The 26,316-nt window shown below is 41.7% G+C and overlaps 1 protein-coding gene across 1 annotated transcript in view; it reads right to left on the reverse strand.

Annotated features, from left to right (window-relative positions):
* The window catches only part of QRFPR (pyroglutamylated RFamide peptide receptor), a 108,976-nt gene that overhangs the window by 23,941 nt on the left and 58,719 nt on the right, over positions 1-26,316 (reverse strand). Inside the window, exons 2-3 of the mRNA XM_033947373.1 lie at positions 10,536-10,694; positions 6,322-6,383 (exon numbers count right to left, since the gene is read on the reverse strand). Coding sequence (XP_033803264.1) covers positions 6,322-6,383; positions 10,536-10,694 — 221 coding nt within the window. The remainder of the gene's footprint in view (positions 1-6,321; positions 6,384-10,535; positions 10,695-26,316) is intronic.

The following is a 26,316-nucleotide window of genomic DNA, read 5'->3' on the forward strand; positions in this document are numbered from 1 at the left end:
CAAGTTACTAATGAGCTGTTTGATGCACAGACAAAGTTTTAATTGCTTTCATTCCAGCAAATTACTTAAGAAATTTGAGTGGGCCGTGGGAGATGTCATTTCTAATTAACCAGGTAACATATCTGTAACTCTATATAGGGGAGAAGCAGTGCATGAATGGGAAGAATATAAATGCTAAGTACATTTTTTAAATCATTATTCTATAAATGCTATGCTAATTAAATTCTGGAATTCGTGGCCAGAGAATATGGTAAAAGTAGTTAGTTTAGCAGGGTTTAAAAAAGTTTCGCTAATTTGCTATAAGAAAAGTTCATAAGCCATTATCAAAACGGACTTGGGTAAATCCACTCTCTAGTTCTTGGATAAGGGGCACAAAATCTGTTTTATTCTTTTGGGAATTTGCCAGGTATTTGGATATGGATTGGCCACTGTTGGAAATAAGATACCGGGCTTGATGGACCTTTACTCTGTCCTAGTATGTGCTTATGTTCTTGAAAGATAATCAGAATTATAAGTGTTTCTCCAGTTTTTAGTTGGTTAATATTTTTTGATGTGAGCTATTTAAAAAACAGTTTTTGTTAAGATGCTGACTGACCTTATGCAAAGACTAAGGGCCCCATTTATCAAACCACGATGGAACTTTTTACTACAGGTTGGTGAGATAAATGCTCTGATGCTCATAGGAACTGAATGAGCATCAGAGCATTTACCTCGCCGCCCTGTGGTAAAAAGCTACACCACAGTTTGATTAAAATCACCTCAGAGAATACATATTTTTCGTACTAGCAAGATTTTTCATTTGTGTTTCATTTTTGAAGAATATAGATGGAGGTATAAAGAATAACTAATCACTTTTTCCAAGGCATCAAGCAGTTTATTAATTCCTTTCTGAAATGCCATTATTTAGCATCCTATATTTTACTGAAAATATAACAGCGTGTACTAATGACATTCATATTTTTTTGCCTTTCAAAAAAAATATCCATGCATCACCTCCTGATGCATGGGCTGGATTACTACTTCAAAAGGAAATTTACAGCCATCCAGGAACTAAGGGCTAGATTCACTAAGCAAACCGATCAGTTTGTGAGCCCTTTGTAACCCGATTTCCCTCCAACCTGATTCACTAACATCTGTCCTGATCATCCTCCGATTCGCGTAAGCAAATGAGAGGGAACGGCATTCAAATGTAAGCAATTCACTAAAATAAAAAAGCAACACCAGCTGGGCTGCCCGATCCAAAATAAGTGACTGCTGAGGACCAGTCGCTGAGGTCCTTTCCTACTGCCCTGCCTTCTGCCGCCCTGCCCTCTGCCCCGATCTCCTGCCCTGTCTCAGTCCTGATCTCCTGCCTGCCCCAATCTCATGCTCTCGCCCCGAATCTCTCCTGCCGCCTCAACTCGCCGCCCTGCTCTCACCCCAAATCTCTCCTGCCACCCCGACTCTCCTGCCCTTCCCCGCAGTGCAAGCCCGTGGTTTTAACTCATGGGCTTAAAGCGGGTTAAAACCACGGACTCGCAAAAAAGTTAAAAGCAGTCAAAGAAAATTTAGCTCTGCCGGATTTGGAGGGCCAGCACATGCACAGACCATCTACAGATAGTCTGCGCATGCCTTGGGATCGCTATAGAGCGATCTGGGCAGGCGGTTGGGGGTGTGATTCCGATAGCCCTCATTTGCATGAGGGCGATTCGTGAATAAGCCCCCTGGACACGGATCGGTTCCCTCACAGATCAGATCCAATCCGTGCCCTTAGTGAATCTAGCCCTAAGACATTTGGATTTCACAGATGATTTATTACACACTATCGGTTCTCACTGTGAGTTCTTCGACAAGTTTCTTTAGAAGTATGGCTGTCAGTACTTCTTTCAGTATGTTCCTTAAGGTTTTTTTCAAGACTACCTAAAATAGAGATACCACTGTAATATCCTGTTACCAGTGTGGCATGTCCCCTGAGGAAGGCAGTGTTCTGCCGAAACCAGGATCCTAGTTGGAACTTCCCATAGGAACTTACAATAAAATCCCTTGTGTTGTATTGTGACATTGGCTTTGCCTTTCTTTTGTTTTGTTTCTCGAAGGGCCTGCAAGAGAAATCTCACTCATTGGCCCTAAATCTCCAACTTTGGGATGGTCCACCTTGGTGTCTCTGCTAGCCTAACAGAGTATATAGAATGCACTAGTATAAGTATTCACACCTAAGTGTTGATAATAAGCATTTGAGTTCCACCCATGCTTCACCCAGACTCTGCTTATCTGTATGCCCCACCTGCAAATTATGCACCATGGAACATATGAAAAGACAAACAGCGGAGATGTACCAAGATCCAGGTGTGCAACTTTATTTCAAAACTTTATACGTGCGATGGCTCGACACGGCATGTTCTTCGGCCTACACGGCCTGTCTCAGGAGCCTTGTTAGTAATCATCACTATGTAATGTAGTATACATCAAAATCACTCCTAGATGTGGTTTTAATTTGTGTCTTTTGACAGCACCAATATCGCATTGCCTATCTTCAGAGAAGAAGGAGGTATTGTTTGAAAAGATAAGTGCACTTTATTCCCTCCTCTTATAATATTATGTATAACAAGTGTGATGATAGAGAATTGTACTGTCTTGTCTTTGAATAAGAAATTGCACAAAGAGCTACGTTGTAGCCATTTTCTGAGCGCTTTGCACCACTTATTGTGCTTATATGCACAAGAGAAGGTGAGTTTATATCAGCGGAACTGGCATAATTGGAAGCAGATATTATTCTTTAATTATATAAAAAAATTATTCCCATATGCTTATGAAACTATAACATGAATAGAAAGTCACAGCTCTAAACCCATCCCACTGATATAGCAACATGCTGGGAATTTAAATTATAACAACACTAAAGAATTGGCTAACACACCTTGTCCTTGGAAGAAAGAAGTCTAAAGGAGTGAAACAAATCCTCTATCCTGGAATTCCTCAAATCCATTCTTCACTAGATCCACGCAAAAACTAAAATTATCCCTCCCCTCCTTAAAAGGTATCTCCCTCGTTGGTAAACTCGGTTCCTCCCTCCACTTCAGAATCGCTCAGTTATGGAATAGTTTCCCTTCCCCTCTCCGCAACTTGAGCCCCCTTCTACCATTCCGTAAGCTTCTGAAGACCTGGCTCTTCTCCAAAACGTAACCTCATCCCCTCCCTAGTATTATCACACCTAACCTCTCTTCTTACCTACTTCTATAAATCTATTGGAGTTCTGTTCCTTCCCTAACCATGTAAACCGTGTCGAGCTCCACCTGTGGAGATGTTGCGGTATATAAACCCAAGATTTAGTTTAGTTTAGTTTAGTAAATGATGGACATCAATATGAGCCCTTGATGAATCAACGTAAACCTCTGGCTCAGGCAGTATCTCAAAAGGTGACCAGCACCAGACCATAGTCTAAATGAGAATAGCCTCATACATCATGTAGTCCATACGAAATTGATAAATGTGTGAATCAAATCACACTCCCAAAACAAACACAATAGACTTTTGCACCAAGGAGAAGGGGTTGTAGAGGCTTAATACATATATACACTCCCTAAAGAACCACCTAATAAATAAAGACCCACCTAATAAATACAGGAATAAATAGATAAGAGAATAAATAAGTTGTGCTATAAAATAGTAGACCATACAGTAGACAAAAACAGTACCTATGTATAAAGTGCAAGTGATGAAAGGTAAATACTTAGTAGAAAAAATACAAAGTGCACAGTGCTTGCTAATAATCCATAAAATACAAATGTATATATATCAATAAAGTTTGACAAAACAAGGGACAATATAAATATAAAGTGCAAATGCAAGTCCTCACTGAATGTTCATATGGAAAAAGAGGATTATAAAAAATCTCTAGCACCAAATATAAAGGGTTTTTTTTGTTGCTAACATACATAAGACTTTAAAGTGCCACAGTCACACAAATCACACAAACACATCAAGCAATAAATAGCGAATAAATAACTTCAGTCAATAAGCATTCAAAAACGCATAATAGCCAAGGTAAATTACATTGCAAAACTATCCAAACATCACTCATAAATATCACCACTCTGAGATCACTTATAAATATCACCACTCGATAAATCACCACTCGACAGAGCTCTGTTTCGCCACTTCGTCAGGAGCAGAGATTGTTTGAGGGAAAAATAAAGCGGATAAAGGACCGACATAGACTGCTAAGACTGACGGAAGGAAAATCTCAAGGTTCCACAGCGTGCTACAATCAAAAACGCTGGCTATTATCCAATTAGGGTTACATTATTGTGCTGTTTTGGGGAATTTAAATTACCATCTGTGCTACACTGCACACTTTTTACTATGCCATCTTTGTCAGGTTTTTGAAGTGAAAATAAGCACATATTGGTACTTTCTATTTGAAAATTACTCCAGCAAAACTACCCATACACATGAGGAGGGTAAAAAAAACACCATATAAGTGTTTATGGCACTCATTTTCAAAAGAGGCACAGATTGGCAGATGTGCAAAAATATCTAAGTTGCGATATTTTAAACACAGAATTAGGATGTTTTACTTCTTGATTTGTCTAATTCGCAAGAGAGTGTTTGGGCGGAATTGGGTGGGCTTAAAAGCTAGAAATTTTTCAGCGATGATGGAATATAAAAAAGGGTCCAGGCCTTCTCCAGCCCTCCTTCCCTCCCTTTCTCCATGCTATTTCTCCAGGCCCCCCCCTCAATGCTGTTTCTCTATCCCTCCCTCCATGCTGTTTCTCTGGCTCCTCTCCATGCTGTTTCTCCATGCCCTTTAATGCTGTTTCTCTATCCCTCCCTCCCTCCATGCTGTTTCTCCAACTCCCCCCCTCAATGCTGTTTCTCTATCCCTCCCTCCATGCTGTTTCTCTGGCTCCTCTCCATGCTGTTTCTCCATGCCCCTTAATGCTGTTTCTCTATCCCTCCCTCCCTCCATGCTGTTTCTCCAGCCCCCCCTCCATGCTGATTCTCCAGCCCCTCTTCCGACCTCTGATGCTGCTTCCCTTCATAACCTCTCTCTCTAGCTTCTGACTTCCCCCACTTACCTCCTCCACAGCCGCTGTAATTCAGTCTCTGGGCAGCCAGCAGCAGCATCAACAAGGTGAGCCTGCTACTGCTGGCCTGCCTCAGAAGCCACCTCTCTACAGCAACTTCCTGTTCCTGTGTAGGCAGGACTTGCATACACAGGGACTTCTAGCGCAGGCCAGCAGCAGCAAACTCACCTTGTTACTGTTGCTAGCTGCCCAAAAATTGAATTACAGCAGTTGGGGAGGAGGTAGGTGGGAGGAGTTGGGAGAGCCAGCTTAACCCCCATTCTAAAGTGAAATGGTGTGGACAATACATCATGCTCCTTCTCTAGCAGTATGCAAATCCAAACTAAAAGCCCACTTCTTTGAAGCTGCTTTCAACTCCCACTCACTGTCAGATGCTTATGCCCATTGTATCATTCCTTCTACCAGACACTCCCTAACCCTGAGAAGCCCTGTCTGTCCAAATTAGATTGTGAGCTCTTCTGAGCAGGGACCGTCTATTGAATATTAAATGTACAGCACTGCGTACTCCTTTCAGCGCTATAGAAATGCTAAATAGTAGTAGGAGTAGTAGTGACCTTAGATCACTCTTCAAGGTAATATGTTGAAATAAAACAAAAACGTAAAGGAGAAAAATAATACCATTGATTAGCTTTCAAAGGTAACCCCTTCTTCCTCAGATCAACTGCCTGAGGAAGAAGGGATTACCTTCAAAAGCTAATCGTAAATTACATTGTTAGTCCAATAAAAATGGTATTATTTTTTCCTTTGTTTTTGTTTTATTTCTACATATTATCCTATTAAAAAAAATACCTGGATACCCAGACAGTCCTCTAACACTGGTTCCCAACTTTGTCCTGGAGGACCATCAGCCAGTATGGTTTTCAGGTTAGCCCTAATGAATATGCATGAAAGAGATTTACATGTAATGAAGATGATAGGAGTGCAGATCTGAAAACCCGACTGGCTGGTGGTCCTCCAGGACAGGGTTGGGGAACACTGCTCTAAAAAGAGGGCATGTCCAGGTAACCCTAGGTTAAGTGACACTTGTCCAGAATCCCAAGGAGCTGCAGTGGGAATCAAACCCCGTTGCCCTGGTTCTCAGCACTTCCGCTCCAATAAGAAGCAGAATTTGATCCAAAAACACATGCTACTAATAACAATGCAAATGAAACTTGTCAGTTCCTTGAGTCAAGGTCCTTTGCAATGGGAGAGGAGGTGGGGGGAGGTCAAAGAGGGAATACCAATTGAAGCTCTAGTCCACGAACCTTTGCCTTACCTCCAAAGTTTGCACACGCAGCATGGGTGACCCAACAATGATGGCTATTGTCCAAACGAACCCTTAAAGAAGAAATAACATATTACATCATGATTCAGACTGATCGATTTCTCTTTCTTTTTTTTTTTTTTTTCTTCCACCGTTACGCAGCTGTTTCCTTGCTCAGTTTGTCCACTAAAACAGCCACTAGTCTCAGGCATAAAAATTTCTTTCTACAGCAGAAATACATGACCATCAACATCTGTTGTTCCCTCAAGATCTTACGTCTTATGTTAGGAGTAACAAGGTTAAGCAGCACAAAAAAAAAAAAAGAGCTTGCCAAATTTATTATTGATTGATTTGCTGGCTCCCTCTGAAGTAGCAGTAAGAGCAGCAAGGCAATTTTCAGCTCAGAAGTTTGCATTATTGACTTGATTGTGGGACAGTTCTAGAAACAAATTGTAAGGCTGCCTATTATTTACAATACACAACTGCAAATATGAACCCGTTGCATTTTTAGATCTATATTTGTTCCTCCTCGGGTCTTAGGGGGTCTTTTATTAAAGTGCTTTAAGCTGGAAATATGTGCATTAGGGCACCTTTACCTCTACCACAGAAGCGTGCTATCAGTTACCACAGTGGCATGACTATTTGCGTGCACTAATTCACATGCTAACTGCATATTGTGTTAGGAGGCAGGAACTAGATGGGTCATAAGCAGTGACCTGGGTGGACAACAGCGGGTAGACCTGGGTGGGTCTAGGGTGGCCAACAGCGGCACACTGCTATGGTAGCTTGTAGGATCCCCAAGCCTCCCCAGCTGAAGGCACATTTTTTTCAATTGGCTTTTTCCGAACTGAAGAAATGAATTTGGGACTGCAATCTGTATTTATGCAGTTATTGATTTTTTTTTAAAGAAAATTTTCAGTTTGTATGTATTAGTTATGGTTTACTACTGATATTTTGATTGTTATAGATTGAATTTTATGAATAAAAAAAATTATTGCTTTTATTCTTTTTCTAATTTTGAATGGAGTTCTTTTCTTAATAGATGTGAAATATATATTGTAAATCATTTGGATCCTTTTTGGCTGTTATGTGGTATATAAAATTTTAAATAAAACCCAGAAGCACCTGTGCTCAGCTTGGCAGCCGGCAGCTGCTTCCGGAACTGGCAATGCTGGTACTCTGCACATGCTCAGTTTTCACACATGCTCAGAAACTGAATACACAAAGGGTGCTGGTGTTGGCAACTAAAAAAGGCCAGTACTGGGCAGACTTGCACGGTCTGTGTCTGTATATGGCCATTTGGTGGAGGATGGGCTGGGGAGGGCTTCAATGGCTGGGAGGGTTTAGATGGGCTGGAGTAGGTTTTAACTGAGATTTTGGTAGTAGGAACCCAAGCTCAGTACCGGGTAGAGCTTTGGATTCTTGCCCAGAAATAGCTAAGAAGAAAAAATGTAAAAAATTTAAATTGAATCAGGTTGGGCAGACTGGATGGACCATTCGGGTCTTTATCTGCCGTCATCTACTATGTTACTATGTTAGCTGCCGACTTCTGAGCTGAGCACAGATGCTTCTGGGTGCCTTCAGAGAGATCTTCAGCTGGCGGAGTTTGGGTAGGGTTACCAGACGTACGGATTTACTTGGACATATCCTCTTTTTCAAGGACTGTCTGGGAGTCCGGATGGCTTTTCCAGGTTTTGAAAAGCTTCCGGCTCGGGACTGCAGGTGGGCATCTGCACATGCACGGATGCAATGCAGTGATGTCACATGCATGCGCATTTACGTGTGATGTCATCACGTCACATCTGCGCATGCGCAGATGCCCTCCCGACACGGCTCCAAGCACGAGAAGAGGTGGGAGGTGGGGCTAGGGTAGAATGGGGCGTGACTTGGGTGGAACTTGGTGGGCCTGGGGGTGGGGCCATAGGTCCAGTGCTTAAGATCAAAATAGGTGCTTACATACAAAACACACCTACGATTCACTCTCTAACCACGCCTACTTTGTGATAGATGCCTTGGACTAGGTTCCTAACATCCAATTAAGTGCACTTTGCATTAATTATGAGGTGCTAATTGTCAATTATCAACAGTGATTAAGTCTATAACAGCATGGCTCCTAACAGCCAAGATTCCATTTTACAATACTAGTGTAAGGTCAGCATTGGCACGTCCATATGTAGGCACACCCTCTTATGCTATGTCAATGGTAGGCGTAAGTTGGCTTAACTAGGTGCGTCAAGTGATACACATGGTTTACGATATTCTGTAAACTATAAACTTACCTGGGGGGAAAGCCCATGGCATGTCCATGCTGCAGTTAGGTGCTACTTTCTAGAATAGCACTCAGGCCCAGATTCTACCAAAAAAAAAAAAAAGCCTAAAGTTAGGCACCTAGATTTGTGCACCTAGTTGATCTAGGTGCCTAACTTAATTATTTAAAAAGCTTAATTGGAACTGATAACGAGCAATTAGCACCTCATAACTGGCTTAAATTAAAATGAATTGAATGGCAAGTGCCTAACTCAGTAGGCGCCTACCAGAAAGTAGGCATGGTTAGGGGGGCAGATCGCGGACCTGTTTTGGACTTAGGTGCTGGTATTTAGGCCAAGAAAATCCTGGCATACATAGGATGCGCCTACGGTTAGGACGCCTGCTGGCACCTAAGCCCACTTTAGGCGCTGCTAGGTGTGATTCTATAAACGGTGTCTAACTTAGACTGACAGTCTTCCCCTCTTTCCGCATCCTCTGTCTAGTTCAAATTAAGCTGATAAATAATTGAAACTATGTTACTCTGTAATTCTAATAACAAATCTGTAATTCTAATAACAAATCTGTAATTCTAATAACAACTCTGTAATTCTGACAAATAATTGTAAATCTGCCTGTCTATGCAGATCCTAATGTAACTCAATGTAAACCGCCTTGAACTCACATGGGTATGGCGGTATATAAAAATAAACTATTATTATTATTATTATTATTATATGGTATGTGCTGAGTTCCTCAGCGCCTACGTTTTAGATGCTGTTTATAGAATCGGGGCCTTAGTGTCCATAGGCGCCTACCCGTGTCTTTGACGGTGCTCACCTCTAGGCCCCGCTTTATAGAATTCCTTCCATAATTTTCACACGGGGGCACTTTTAATATGCTGCACACTTTCAAAAATGCTGTTTGCTGTCATATGCTAACTTTGTCTTTACTGTAACTACAAACTCTTTAGAGAGGTCTATAGAAATCAAATAATGCCATCTCATAGCTCCAACCTATAGCTGTCGATTGCTGCTGTCAAATGTCTTTTGCTAACATCTTAAAGCATCCCTTGGAAAACTAACTGCCCAACCCAACAAACTTAGACCCTGTTACATCCTGTCGTCTAATGCTCTGCTAATGGGAAGTGGCAACGTATAGTTGAAATAAGGAATCTTTAATCAGTGCTTAGTATATGTGTTCTTGATGGAAGCAATTCTGGGGCAGAGCTGTTAAAACAGGGTTGCAAGGGACTCTGAGAGGCCATCAAAGTTGTCATCCTGCTTCCAGGCAGGGTCTCCTATATCTTGAATCATCCCAGACAGGTACCTCAACCTAATTTTAAAAATCTCCAGTGCCAGATGATCCAGCACCCTGGTCTGTTATTGAGAAAGACATGGGGGAAGCCACTACTTGCCCTGGATTGGTAGCATGGAATATTGCTACTCCTTGGGTTTTGGCCAGGTACTAGTGACCTGGATTGGCCACTGTGAGAACGAGCTACTGGGCTTGATGGACCATTGGTCTGACCCAGTAAGATTATTCTTATGTTCCCAGATAACAAATTCCCAAACCCAGATAACAAATTCCAGTGCTAGACTTATCCTCACAGTCAGAATATTCTTCCTAATGTCAAAACTCTGTCTCTCCTGCTGCCGTTAAAGCCTATGAGTTGATGTACTGTCCTTTCCCCCAGGTGGAAGTATAAAATGACCACCTGCCGTCCTCACTGTAGCCCCCTTAATCCTATCCAGTCATCCTAACTTCAGTCTTCTCAGTATATTCAACTCATCAAACTACCTCATAGATCATATTATCTAGGACTTCGGTTATTTATATTGCTCTACTCTGCATTTTCTCCAGCTTCTGTTAGGTATATGAACATATTTTCCCAAGTCCCTAACTGGTGTAGTCTACAGTGAATCGGAATGTGAATCCACAACCCTATTATATTTTGTTCCACTGGTGATCTGGAGACATACCTAACATTTTGTAGGCTCTCTTACTGGTGTACTTCTTCTTCATCTTCAGTGGGTACACTATTCCCTGGTACCTCTCTACTGCGATGCACGTCATGGTCAGGGTGCTGGCCACGATGGCTGTGGTCTGAATGAAGGGCACCATCTTGCACACAAAGGGGCCTGAGAGAGAAAGGGGCAGGTTTATAGAGAAGAACAACAAGAAAGGTTGACCCTGATCCCTCCACAAAGGAGACACGACCAAAAAGCAAAGGAATTGTGGAGAGCTGATGTCCAAGATGAAGACTTTATTATAACAAATAGATAATCCACATAAAAATGTCTAGGGCCTGAACCTCTGGAAACAGCGCAGAGGTTTACGTTTATTATTTAATCCACAAGTTTGCATTTAGGACCAATAGAGACCCCTGAAGAAGACTTTTGTGTCAAAACATGGACCGTGTTGGGTCCATATGTTTCCAGAGGTTTAGGTATTTTTATTTTAATAAACATAGATAAAAGTATTTATTTATTTATACTATTTATATACCACTTATATCCTAAGTGGTTTACATTCAGGTACTCAAGCATTTTTCCTTATCTGTCCTAGTGGGTTTACACTCTATCTAATGTACCTGGAGCAATGGGGATTAAGTAATTTGCTCAGGGTCACAAGGAGCAGTGTCAGATTTGAACCCACAACCTCAGAGTGCTGAACCACTGCTCCACACTCTCCCCAACTTGTGAGGCATTCTGAGCTGTGCACTGTGCACAGAAAGTCAAACATCTGCTCAATGCCAGTGATATTTTAGTCCCCTTCTTATACTGAAAATTTATCTAATTCCCTATTCACAATCCCGTATACTTCATTCTCTTCAGCAGAACATACGTACAATTCCATCTAATAGACATATTACATATGCATCTATCCAAGATCATATCTTTTCAGACAACGGTCCACAATTCAGGAATGTTCTTCCAAACCACATTTGAATGGAATCTAATCCTGAATGATTTAAAAGTCATTTGAAAACATTTTTATTCATGGATGCTTTTGGCTGACAGATTAATGACTCTGATCATTACAGGCCTTGTTCAAATCAATCTGAATTTAGGCACCCACAATTAATTTCTATACTTCCTTTACTGTTGATTATGTAGTTCTATTTTCCTATTTTATTTAATTTTTTCTTTCATTTTTTTATAAAAATGTAAACTGCATAGATGCTTTTACCAGTGTGGTATATCAAATGTAAAATAAACATGGAAACTAGTTCATACGCAAAACATATCAAGAACAACCTTCAGAATTTCACTCACAAATAACTTAGGGCTCCTTTTACTAAGCTGCGATAGTGGTTTTAGCACGCGCTTAGCACTCACTGAATTTCTGTGCATGCTAGACGCTAATGCCAACATTAAGCTGGCATTTGTTCTAACCGCATAGTGTGGGTTTAGCGCGCAGGGTAATTCCGCATGCACTAATAACGCTATCGCAGGGGGAGGAAGTGACGTCACCACTGTAGATGGCCGCTTAAACTCGGAGCTCTGATGGGGCTCGCGGTTCCAGTTTAATATCTTGCTTAACAAGCTGCGGTGCGCGACGCTGGATGAAAATTTAAAACGCGGATTTTATGGCGAATCGAAGGAGACTAGAGAACTTTAAATTTACAAACACTAAAACAGTGAAAACTCGATCGCACGTCTCCTGCTCCCCGACGGTGTCTCCTAAGATGGCGGATCCGAACGGGTCTTTACTGCCTGCGCTTCCCCGAGCTCACAATCCCCCATCTGACCAGCTTATGGAAGGGAAACTTGAAACGTGGTTCAAAGAGCTGAAAGCTGAAATGGTGGGGCTGAGAACGGATGTAAAAACAGCGCTGGGGGAGCTGCGTACTGAAGTAGGTGAATTGAATGGCAGAGTTCTAGTGGTGGAGGGGAGGATGAACCACGTGGAGACCTCAGTGCAAGAACGCTCAGAGGCAGTAGATTTTGCAGTAACACAATTGGAAGATCTGAAGAAACAGGTTGAAGACCTGGAAAATCGCTCCCGGAGAAACAATTTACGTTTCAAGGGAGTACCGGATCTGGAGAGATATAAAGATGCCAGAGAAGTGGTGACTGATTTCTGTAAGGCCCTACTGGCTGACGAAGGCTCCAGGGTAACATCTGTGATAGAGCTGCAGAGGGTACACAGAAGCCTGGGACAATCAAAAGGTCCAGGCAATCGTGATATAATAGCCTGTTTCAGTGACTTCCAACTGAAGGAAAAAATCTTGCAAGCTGCACGACGTCGCCCTGATTTTGTCTGGCAGGGGCTGAAAGTAGGGGTGTACCAGGATCTGGCCCTGGCAACGCTACAGAAGCGCAGAGCATTTCGTGAAGTTACACAGCTCTTACGGGCTGAAGGATATAGATACCGGTGGCTTTTTCCCTTTGGATTACAATTCACAATAAATGGGACACATAGGAAGGTAGAAACTGTGATGGATGCATGGATAGCTCTGAAAGACTTTGGATGCCGGAGACCTTCAGATTCACCGGACAGAAATCGAAGTGATCTAACACCAGACACGGGAGCGACGGTACCCCTACACACTGTGGATGATAGCCGACCTTCTACCTCAGCTACCTGACGCAAGTAACGGCACAGATCTTAGACATTTGTTTTAGGTCATCTCTGACCTGGTGGCACACAGGGCGCCTATGCTGACAACGGCATTTAGGCGGCCTACTTTTCCACTGAACACTATATGTTGATTCCGTGATTGCGGATACAGATGTTTCAAATGATTTTAGAGGTGGCACTACGTAGAATTTATGGTTTAATTAGATACCTTGTTGTGCATGGGTTAATTATAAAAGTATGCCCTTTACGGGAGGTTAGACTGTATGATAAGGTGAATGAGGAGGTTAAGCAACGAGGGATGTGTATTTAAGGGCCTTTTCGGTATGACTCACTTCTCACTATGGCTGATTCGAAACATGGAGAATCAGCTAATTGGAGGGGGGGAGGGGGGAGGGGAAGGGGTGTTCGAATAACTTCTGGCGGGCGGGGGAACTCGGGTACAGGGAGGTCTCCAGGGATGGATCAGGGGCTGATCATAGGATCATGGAATGTAAATGGGCTTAATAGCCCAGGTAAACGGAGTATAGTCTTCCGTGAACTTTATAGGATGAAATGGGATATTTGCCTTCTCCAGGAAACACATTTAAGGCAGAGGGATGTTTCATTGCTTCATAGGCCTAGGTTTGATATGCTCTGGACCCATCAGGGGGAGGGAGAATCTAAACGGGCAGGGGGATTGGCTATTCTGGTGAGAAAGGGCTTGGGATTGCAGGTGGAAAAAGAATACAAAGATGGAGAGGGAAGGTGTCTTGCAATACAGGGTGTTCTTCAGGGTCGCCCTCTGACCATCATCAATATTTATGGTCCTAATGTGGGTCAGGAGGCTTATTACCAAAAATTGAAAGGTGTCCTGGGAACATTTGTACAGGGAGCGATATATCTGGGAGGAGACTTTAATATCCCTCCAGAACCAACAATTGACCACTCTGGAGGTGGGCGCAGATCGCTTAAAAAACCTGCTGCTGCATTACGGGCTTTAATGGGTTCACTTGGCTTGATAGATGGTTGGCGCCTGCTGCATGGTGTCCAACGATCTTATACATTTTATTCACATGCACAAAATGTTTATACGAGGTTGGATGGGATATGGATTCACAGAAACCAAACAGGTGGACTGCGAGCAGCAGAGATTGAACCGATGCATGTATCAGATCATGCGCCGGTTTGGTTGAAATGCGAAGATCTGATAGATAAAGGGGGAGGTAGATATTGGAGACTTAACGAATCCCTGTTGAGTTCCCCTCAAGTGATATCCGCGGTGGAAAATGTTATTGAGGAGTATTTAACATTGAATGATAATGGGGAAGTATCTGAAGCTATATTGTGGGATGCTCTTAAAGCGGTAGTCAGGGGAGAATTTATTAAATGGGGGCTAGATTCAAAAAGCAGAGAGCCCGAGCCTTTCTCCACTTAAGAACTCAATTGACCCAGTTGGAAATGCACCATCAAACTACAGGGGATTCACAAACATTGACAAAATTGCAGAGAGTTAGAGATGAATTATATCAGATTCAGGTGGAAGAAACAGAACGTATGCGTGAGAGATTTCAAATTAATATATACGAACACAGTAACAAAGCTAGTGCGCAACTCGCTAGATATATCCGGATTAAACAAACACGAAATTCCATTACACGAATTAAAAGAGAAGTGGGAGGGGAGTTGAGAGTCACGGACTCGGCAATTCAAAGAGAATTCAAAGCTTTTTACGCTGAGCTATATGGACGTCCGGAGTCGTGGGAAAGGGGAAAGCAGTCCGTCTTTCTGGACTCATTACAATTACCGGAGTTATCAGAACAGGATAAGGAGTATTTACGGGAACCAATACAACTTTCGGAGATCGTGGGGGTGATAGGCGGGTTGAAGAATGGAAAATCCCCAGGGTTAGACGGGTATACTAGCAGATTCTATAAACAGTTCTCTACGCAACTGGGGCCTCTTCTGGTCAGGATAGCTAACGGTATATCTACGGGAGGCAGGTTACCTCCTACAATGGGAGAGGCAGGGGTAGTTTTACTACCTAAACCGGGACGCGATCCTTTACTCTGTGGATCTTATAGACCCATATCATTATTAAATCAAGATGCAAAGATATTGGCCAAGGTATTAGCTCATAGGTTGGGAAAGGTCTTACCATCTCTGATCCATCAAGACCAAGCGGGATTTATACAGAGGAGACAAGTGAGTGACAATATTAGACGAACTTTAAATTTACTTTGGGAAACGGGTAAGGGTCAAGACAAAGCGGTATTGATATCTGTAGACGCTGAGAAAGCATTTGATAGGGTCATTTGGGGGTTCTTATGGGAAGTGATGGAAAGAATGGGAATAGGAGGCTTGTTTGGAGAAAGGGTTAGAGCCCTTTATGCTGAGCCTAGAGCTTGTTTACGGATAAATCAATCGTATACCGATTTCTTTCCTATCTTTAGGGGAACTCGACAGGGATGCCCACTCTCTCCCTTGCTGTTTGCAGTGTCGCTTGAGCCCCTGGCATTAGCCATTAGACAACATGCATCTCTGGTTGGGATTATTACTGGGGGGGAAGAACATAGAATAGCGATGTTCGCCGATGATATACTCTTATATGTGGGACAGCCTGAGGTTTCTATACCACATCTCCTAAAGATGTTTGATACTTATGGGGAGATCTCAGGGTTTAAAATTAATCTGGAAAAAACTGAAATTTTGAACTTGACACTGACACGGAGCGAAGTAGAGGCGTTGCGGGACACCTTCCCTTTCAGATGGGCTGAGCAAGGAATTAGGTACTTGGGGATCTTTATCCCTTCAGATAGCCGAAAACTATACGACACTAATTATTTGCCTATATATCGTAGAATTAGAACTGATTTACAACGTTGGCACAGTCTGTGGTTGTCTTGGTGGGGCAGGATAGCGGTAATTAAAATGAATATACTTCCTAGGCTATTATTTCTTTTTCAGACCCTGCCTATTTCGGTCCCTTTGGGAGACTTAAGGAGACTGAGTAGGGAAATACGTAGCTTTATTTGGCACCGAAAATCTCCACGACTCTCCCAAACTTTATTGTGGGCATCCAGGGAGGTAGGGGGGAGAGGGTTACCTAATTTGGTGTGGTATTATCAAGCGGCACAAATAAAATTAGTGCTAGACTGGGAAATAGGGGAATATAAAAGTGGGATACGCCTGGAACAACTAAATAGTAAAGAGGAACCCTTGAAAGATAAGTTATGGTCCTCTGGATCGCTGAGCGGATGGGTTCAGAGCATATCAAATCCTTATGTGCAACACTTGGCACGACTATGGAATCAAATGCGAAAACAGATGGGCAGTGGGGCAATGGTCTCATCATTGGCCTGTATAACTGCTGAATCTTTATTTCCAGCAGGCCGAGATAATCGAATTTTTCAAAGCTGGTTTCGAAAAGGGATCCGAGTATTTCGAGATCTGTTGGGGGTTGATGGCATTATGTCCTTTCCTACAATTCAGCAGAAATATAAATTAAAAGATGATGACTATTTTGCATACTTACAAATTAGACATTTTATGATGGCCCAGGGTTGGGGGTCGGGGCGGCACACTGAAAAGGAACCACTGGAAAATCTTTGGCTGGTGTTGCAGAGAGTTCCGAAACCATTGTCAGTGATATACCAATATAGGCGGGGATACCTACCTAATGCTTACTCTTTTCGGAAACGATGGGAGAAGGACTTAGGGATTAGGATGTCGACTAAAGATTGGGAGACGGTCTGTAGGGAGACCTATAAAGCCTCTTCCTGTGCATTGATACAGGAGAATGCTTATAAGGTATTAACAAGATGGTACTATACACCAGACCGTTTACACAAAATGTATCCTGGTACATCTGAACTGTGTTGGAGATGTGGGTTGCAAGAGGGAACCTTTATGCATATTTGGTGGGAATGTGGGATCATTCAAGCATTTTGGAATTATGTGTCTGGTCGTCTATCTGAATGTCTGGGTGAACGGGTGGAGGTGTCTCCTCAGACCTGCCTCTTGGGCTTATATAATGATAGGGGAACATATTGGCAAACAAAAATTTTGAGATGGGGTTTGGCAGCAGCGAAATGTCTTATTGCCAATCATTGGAAGAATGCTGAAGCTCCTTCTCATACTGTATGGGTAAATAGATTGGTTTCGATAGGCAAGATGGAAATAGCCCTGGCCAAGAGGCGACATGTATATATTCCTTACTTGTCTACTTGGAATAAACTGGAGAACATCCTGGAGACCTTATAAGGGTTCTCCTAATGTTATTTGCATTACTGCCTGCCAGAAGTGTGTGGGGATCAAGAAGGGGGGGAATGGGGGACAATGATGATGAGACATTTGATTTTGTGGGAACAGTGGGGGTTTCTTTACTGGGGTTGCTATGTGATAATACACAATGTTGTATGTAGTAGGATTGACTGGTTATTTCACAGACATAGTTCAAATATTGAGTATACTTGATTTTCATAGCTTATGCTGTATAGTTGTTATTGTATCATTTCTACTACGTGTAAAACACAAAAGTTTTTTCAATAAAAATTTAAATATCAAAAAAAAAAAATAACGCTATCGCAGCTTAGTAAAAGGAGCCCTGAGTGCTTTTTTTTTCCAGTGTAAAGGCAAACCAATAGCACATGGCTTAGTGCCTTCCTCAGTGTGAAGGCAAACCAAACAACATAATCAGACAATATCCATTTCTAAGCAACCAAAACAAAGCTAGCAAATAAAGAAAAAAAAAACTCAATTAAGTACAACCCTCAGAATATCACATGTAAATAACAGATCTTTTATCCGTCATTTCCATGAACTTTGAAACCTGTACAGGCAATCTATAACACATGCTTATTGTCTTTTCAGTGAGAAACCAAACAGGACATGCTTCAGAAAAAGGAGGACAAATTGAGACATCCGGGTTTTACTTCTATTGAAAGTATTGAAAGTAAAACCCAGAAGTCTCAATTCATCCTCATTTTTCTGGAGCCATATGGTAACCCTAGGGCAGTGGTCTCCACTAATTTTTAAGTGAGGGCCATTCTGGATTCAAAAGGGCTGAAGGGAGCTGATAAATATCTTCCTACTTGGGGTCATAACACCAATAAATCTTCTCAACCTTCATTCCTATCAGAATACCTAGCTTCGGTCACATATGCAGAACACAGATAAACCCTATGCAAATATCAGACCACACCCCTTTTTACTAAGCCCAACAGTGCAGGCTGGCATGGTAAATGCTCCAAAGCCCATAGAAATTGAATGGACTTTGAAGAATTTGCCACGTGGCTTAGTAAAAGAACCTGTAATTTCTTCCTGAACAGTACAAAATATAGACAGCAGATGTAAATTCTCAAAACTGACACTTCTCAATCACTAAATTGAAAATAAAATCATTTTTCCTACCTTCGTTGTATGGTGATTTTGTTTTTCTATTCATCTTTTCCCAGTCTCTTGTTGGACTTCCTTCTGTCTGTGCTCTTAACTGTTTCCAAGGCCTTCTTATCCAATTGCTGTTTTTCTCTGCTTTATTTTCTGTCCTACATCCATTTTGGCATTGATTTTTAACGTTCAACTTTCTTCCAATTTTCTGATTTCTTCTCAAATCTATCTACTTTTTCCATGTCTTCTCTTCCTATATATCCATGTGCGCCATCTCCTCCCTACCTCTGCCCTTCCATTCCACTACACCACCCATGTGTATCATCTCTTCCTTCTGTTTTCCCCCCTATTTCCATTGTAACAGGAAGATAAAATAATAATAAATTTATAGCACTTACAGGGGAGAGGCAGGAGGGAGCTTCTCAGAGGCTGGGCCCATGCACAGAGCCTGGGAGTTGCAGGGAAATAAAAAAGACAGAGAGGTAGGAAGCTTGGGTGAAGCTACACTTAATAGAAGCTGTCTCACTAAGAGCCCCAGGATTGTTACTGTGTGCTAGAGAGCAGAGAGTACAAGGAATTAGTGAGGAAATGGTGTACGACTGCTGTGAAAATTTCTCTGTCAGCTCTGGAGTTTTGTGTGTGTGTAAGGAGTGAATATTTTTTTAAATAATATTTCTATTACATGTTTGATTTCATGAGAAATGCTGCAAATTAAGCCTGCTCATGGGCTGTTTTGCTGAGGTATGTAATGAGAAGGCTGTGAAGGAGGATACAACTGAATTTGTGAGAGTTGTGGGTCAAGAAGTATCTGATACCTGCTGGTTCTCATGATTTATTGAGATTTCTAAATTAAGTTTGGAGTTATATTTCAGAGGAAAATTGTAATGTAATCCAACCTTGAACTGAATAGGTAAAGGTGGAATAGAAAACCTGATGATCATAACATAACAGCCTACCAGACAAACTGAGCTGCATACTAATTATACTGTTGCATCCTGTTAAAACAGCTTACAAACCTAATGACTGCATTATCCTAAGGGTTGTACTATTGTTAGAAACTAGTTATCCTTTCTCAATATATTTTTGACCCTGAGCCTCAGTGGCATCACAATTGAACATTAGACTGAGTCCATTATCCCTGCTGAGAGACTAAGCATAGCCTCTGTGACCAGGGAAGTTAAAAGTAGTCTGGTGAAAATGAAAGCAAGACTGCCCTTTAAGGTCAGGTTATTTTATTTTGTTTGACTTTCAGGATAAGAATCACTTCTGTTGTAAATGCCAAAACAAAGGCATTAGAAAGGTCAAAGCCGTTCTTTCCTGAAGTGTCCCATGAACTAATATCCAGCTATCGCCAGTCTCCTATTTGCACATCAGTCTGGGTATTACATCCTTTGTGGCTTCTTACTAAACATTTTCTTTAAATTCAAGCTGTAATTCAGACACATATTATCCTTATTCTGTTTACTCTAGCTTAAGTATACATTTATGACGTGTCAGACAGGAGGTATGAAGACCTCTAATCTAGAGGAATAAGGAGCCAACATCTACATGGGAAAGTAGTGATGAGTGACATGTAGGGCTTCTGAAATGGAGAAACTGCAATATCTGATCTCTTTGTAGACCCTGTCAGACACTCAAACATAAGGTAATGGGGAGGCATAAGAAAAGGTTCCAAGAAGAGCGATCAAGATGATAAAGGGGATGGAACTCATTTCGTATGAGGAAAGACTAAAGAAGTTAGGGCTCTTCAACTTGGAAAAGAGATGGCTTAGGGGAAATACGAGCGAAGTCTACAAAATCCTGAGCGGTGTAGAACGGGTACAAATGGATCAATTTTTTACTGCATCAAGTTTTACAAAGACTAGGGGACATGCAATAAAGTTACAGAGTAATATTTTTAAAAACAATAGGAGGAAATATTTTTTCACTCAGAGAATAGTTAAGCTCTGGAATGCGTTGCCAGAGGATGTGGTAAGAGTGGTTAATATAGCTGGTTTTAAAAAAGGTTTGGACAAGTTCCTGGAGGAAAAGTCTAAAAATTGCTGTTGAGACAGATATGGGAGAAGCCACTGCTTGCCCTGGATCAGTGGCATGGAATGCTGCTACTATTTGGGTTTTTGCCTGGTACTTTTGACTTGGATTAGCCTCCGTGAAGATGGGATACTGGACTAGATGGACTATTGGTCTGATCCAGTAAAGCTATTCTTATGTTCTTCTCAACCTTGGAAAACCTGTCATGAATTCTCTGTTGGGAGGGAAGAAAAAAACCTTATCTTTTTAGGGCTTCAGGCGAACTCACTGTTCATATAAATCTCACAGACCTACAAATGGCTTTCCAAAATGGTAACAAATTTCCAAGTTTACTTAGTCTTTGCTACCCTGCTCCATGGGCTAACCTTCTGGGTGGCTTACAGTTTAAGACATTAAGGCCCATAGTCTATAAACAGCATCTTAATTAGGCGCCATTAGGCAGCCTACTGGTGCCTAAGTTAAGTAAAAAATGCCATTTTAAAATGATTTTCTAGGTGCCTACCGGCGCCTAAAAAGATGACACCGGAACTGAGCCTCCAGAGGCACCTACCAGTGCCTAACCCTGGCCTACATTTATGGTGTCTTCCTTTGCTGGAATTGCGATTCTCTAACAAGCGCTGTTACATGATTAACATGCGATCAAACATGTCATCTGAAATAACTTCATACGAATCCTGGTCTATTTATGGCCAAGTTTGCTGAAATCTTTGGAACACTGCAACTTCTGGTCCTCCACTAACTTCATACAGTTGGGTGAAGATGCTTCCAAGCATATAATGTCAACAGGTGAGCTATACTAACTTTTGTCCTACTGATGATTCAATGAAGGTGCATGCACCATTCTTCAGGCCTGTATTACTCACAGCGGTATCAAACAGCAGTCCCCGGACTCACCTCCACAGACTCCACTCATCCAGTAATGTGAGATAGGCTTCAGCTTGCCGTTTGCCAGTTCCTCAGCCAATTTTTGGAACTCCGAATAGCCTCTCTTCTCTATTGCCAGTGACAAGTGCTGCAATTCTGTTGACCATTTCTTTACTTCCAGTAATGTCCAGAAGTTTTCCATCCCAATGCAGCAATAATGCAGTATCTGTTGTTTCGTCAAGGAATTCATCCTTCAGAGTGGCTGCCTCCTCTCAGTTCTTGCAGAGTGAACGTCGGAGTGAGCTTCTTGACAATGTCATTTCATTTACATCATGGCCGAGTGCTTTGGCAATAGCACCAGCGACAAATGTGGCACCCCTGTCTGGCAAATCAACATGATCTAAAGCTCAAGCAACTTCAGGATGTTTTGACCGAGAACTGGAGCAAGGGGTTCTGCTGACTTCAAAATCAGCATCTGGATTTGAACAACTGTCAGTCAACTTCAGCAATATTCTTGGAATCAGATAATCCACTAGTCAGAGGGAGAGAAACAGCAGTTGGCTATATAAAACTACCAGCAATGACATTTTCTGCTTCTCCTTTGCCTGCAAATTTACTAAATCGTTCTTCTCATGCTCTTTTTATCCTTCTTTGCAAGTACACTGTCACTATTGGCCATGTTGCATCGTGAAACATCTTGCCTCTGCATAATTAGAAATTGTCTGTCTTGTTCAATTTTCATTGTGACTAATAAGAACATAAGAAGTTGCCTCCACTGGGTCAGACTCCACTGGGTCCATCTCGCCCAGCGGCCCGCTCCCGCGGCGACCCACCAGGTCCTTGACCTGTGAAGTGAATTTTTGACCTTTATAATCTACCTCTACTTCTATAATCTACCTCTGCTGCTATCTGTATCCCTCAATCCCTTTATCCTTTAGGTACCTATCCAAACCTTCCTTAAACCCCTTTACTGTGCTCTCGCCTACTACAACCTCCGGAAGAGCATTCCATGCGTCCACCACCCTCTGGGTAAAAAAGAACTTCCTAGCATTGGTTCTAAACCTGTCCCCTTTCAATTTCTCCGAGTGACCCCTGTTGCTCGGGGTCCCTCGCAGTTCGAAGAATCTGTCCTTATCCACTTTCTCTATGCCCTTCAGAATCTTGAAGGTTTCTATCATGTCTCCTCTAAGTCTCCTCTTCTCCAGGGAGAACAGCCCCAGCATTTTCAACCTGTCGGCGTATGTATAGCATCACTAATAGCAGCATCAAAAAGATGGACGAGACATTCTTTCAAGGCTTCTCAAATTCATCATAAAGCTTCATCATTATGCAAATCGCTGAGTCTATTTGGTGATGTGGCATTCTTGCATGCTGCCAAATTTCCAAGACCTTGAACATGGCCAGATGAGCTGCTTCTTTCAAAGCAGCCTTTTTTGTCAGTATGTAAGTACATCATCAATCGAAGAACATCTCCAGTGGTTGGAAGATATCAACTGGACAGTTCTTTAGTGCCCTTCCCTATTAGCCATACTTCAGCACTGCTTCTAGTCTTGACATTCTTACCTCTAAGATTTTATCCTAAAATACGACATCAGCTCGGTTTTGAACTGCCTGTTTATCACTAAACTAACTTCCTGCTTTGCTGCAACTAATGTTAAGTTGTTGTTATTCTAATAACAATAAAAATGTTGTTGTCAATAACAGCTTCAAAGAATAGCTATTTAGTATCCAATCAATATTAACCGTTTATAACCACTTTACCACATTGTTATGAATAGCCAGCTGCATTATATGAGCAACCTCTAAATTTGTCCCAAACTACTTCAAATTTTAACCATATCTTATCTACATGAGGTAGAACATATTCAGACTTGTGGAGGCATGTTCTGATAAGGTTGAATTTTTACCATAGTCTTATGGACCACCCTACTGGACATAGAAGCTAGTTATAACGCATATGTACTATAGACCTGGGAAACCAATCCTTCCGCATAATAAGCCAAGAATCTAACCTAATGTTATCAATTGTTACATTTGTATGCCACCATAGGAACACTCAAAGAGGTTACAGTGCAATTTCTTAAAAACATATGAATTGTACTTACATTATATTTCTATAATCAATAACAGTATATATATATATATATACACACACACACACACACACACTAGATTTTAGCCCATTAGATTAATGGGTGCTAGCAGCCCTTCTCCCTTACTTTTACCTCCCCCCTGTCCAGCAGCACCCTTTCCCTGCTCCCCCCTGTCCAGCAGTAGCCCTTCTCCATTACTTTTACCTCCTCCCTGTCCAGTAATACCCCTTCTCCCCCTATCCAGCATTGGGCCGGTCTAGCAAATGCCCCGTGGCTGCTTGATGAAACCGCGGCTGCTTGTGCTGCTGGGCTGGCCTCGGGCTGGGTAAACGCCACTAGACCCTGTCTGTACAACTGGCAGCAGTGCCTTGACCCCTAGAGGTCTGGACATTTGCTGTTCGTCGAGGCACAGATTGGCTGGGGTGGGGGAGGGGGAAGCCATTGCCACGTATGCGCATGAGAACGGAAGCCGATAGAGAAACCGCCGCAGGGTCCTACTGCGCATGCGGGAGCATGGCACCATGGAGTTTGAAGTGTGTATGCACGCTAAGGGTTTTATTATAGCGGAAGTGAAGAGACGGTAAAACAACAGTGACTTACAAATTTGCAGAAAACAATTTATAGTTAAAATAACAAGAATTTTTAGTTATAAAAATAAAATTACTGGATTTTCAATTATCAATAAATTTGTTAAACGATAATGATTTCAATAATTTTCTGAATTGCAAATATAAAGATGACGTCGATAGCAACTTACGAAATTCAACATCCCAACTAGCAGCCTGAAAAGAGATCAATCGATGTAAAAACTTCTTATAAATACAACCTCTTACCAATGGAAAAATAAAAATAGAAGTAATCTGTAAAGGGCGATTTGTATTTTAAAAAACCTGAATTGGGCCATTAAGTATCCCGGAATTTGTCCCTGAAGAGCTTTATAACAAAAAAGTTCCAAATTTAAACATAACCCTTGCTTCAAAGGGAAGCCAGTGAAGATCTCTATAATATTGTCAGGTGAACAGCAGCATTTTGGATTCTTTGTTACATAAGAACCTAAGAATTGTCGCTGCTGGGTCAGACTAGTGGTCCATTGTGTCCAGCAGTCCACTCCCGTGGCAGCACCTAGGTCAAGGACCTGAGCCCTAACTGAGTCTAGCCTTACCTGCGTACGTTATGGTCTAGCAGGAATTTGTCTAACTTTATCTTGAATCCCTGAAGGGTGTTTTTCCCTATAACAGCCTCTGGAAGAGCATGCCGATTTTCCATCCCTATCTGGGTGAAGAAGAACTTCCTTACGTTTGTATGGAATCTATCCCTTTTTAACTTTAGAGAGTGCCCTGTCTTTATCTACTAAGACTATTCCCTTCATTATTTTGAAAGTTTCAATCATGTCCTCTCTCAATCTCCTCTTTTCAAGGGAGAAGAGGCATAGTTTCTCTAGCCTCTCATTGTACGGCAACTTCTCCAGTCCCTTAACCATTTTTGTCGCTCTTCTCTGGACCCTTTCGAGTAGTACCATGTCCTTCTTCAAGTATGGCGACCAGTGCTGGACAGAGTATTCCAGGTGGGGACGCACCATGGCCCAGTACAACGGCATGATAAACTTCTCCAATCTGTTTGTGATCCTCTTCTTAATCATTCCAAGCATTCTATTCACCCTTTTAACTGCCGCTGCACATTGCGTGGACGGCTTCATCGACTTGTTGACCAGTACTGCACAAGATATCCTGTATTCGTATACAAGATTTTTGTTACTGACATGCATCACCTTACACTTATCCACATTAAACTTCATTTGCCATGTCGCGGCCCATTTCTCGAGTATGTTTATATCACGTTGCAGGTCTTCGCAATCCTCCTGCGTCTTCACTACTCTGAATAACTTCGTATCGTCTGCAAATTTAATCACCTCGCTCATCGTTCCAATTTCCAGGTCGTTTATAAATATGTTGAAGAGCACAGGCTCAAGCACCTGCGGCACTCCACTGGTGACGCTTTTTGAGTCCGAGTATTGTCCATTTATCCCCACTCTCTGTTTTTTTATCTGCCAACCAGTTTTTGATCCACATGAGTATTTCACCCTCAATCCCCTGGCTTGCAATTTTTCGAAGTAGTCATTCATGCGGAACCTTGTCAAACGCTTTCTGAAAATCCAGATATATAATGTCGACCAGTTCACCTTTGTCTATCTGCCTGTTAACTCCCTTGAAGAAGTGCAGCAAGTTTGTCAATCAAGATCTTCCTTTGCTTAAGCCATGCTGGCTGGTCCTCATCAGATTGTGTCAAGGTGGTTATATATATATATATACTGTATATACCTGTATATATATATTTATCTATCTATCTATCTATCTATATATATATATATATATCTATATATATATATATATATATATATATACTGTATATACCTGTATATATATTTATCTATCTATATATATATATATAGATATATATATATATAACTATTTGTATGTTGTGCTCCTCTGGATACCATTCTAGTTTGTAATTACTATACTAGATTTCATCTGGCCAGATGTGTCCAGAAGAGGCATGCTGAATACAACATGGGCAAAATCAGTTGATAGAGCTCGCAAATCACATGCTCATTTTATGACTTTGAAATTCCTAACTATTGAGATCACCTTTTTTTTTTTCTTTTTCAATAATGCATGAGTTCCAGACATTTTGTTTCCTATAAATACAATGTTAAGTGTGAATCTAACCCTAAGTGGAGTTATTTGCAAAGAAATAACCCTGAGCATATGAAAACAAGTCATTTGCATATCAGTGTTTATTAATAAGCTTCATGCAAGTTGTTGCG

The sequence above is a fragment of the Geotrypetes seraphini genome, chromosome 6 (genome assembly GCF_902459505.1).
Source record: "Geotrypetes seraphini chromosome 6, aGeoSer1.1, whole genome shotgun sequence".
In the NCBI taxonomy this organism is placed as follows: Eukaryota; Metazoa; Chordata; class Amphibia; order Gymnophiona; family Dermophiidae; genus Geotrypetes; species Geotrypetes seraphini.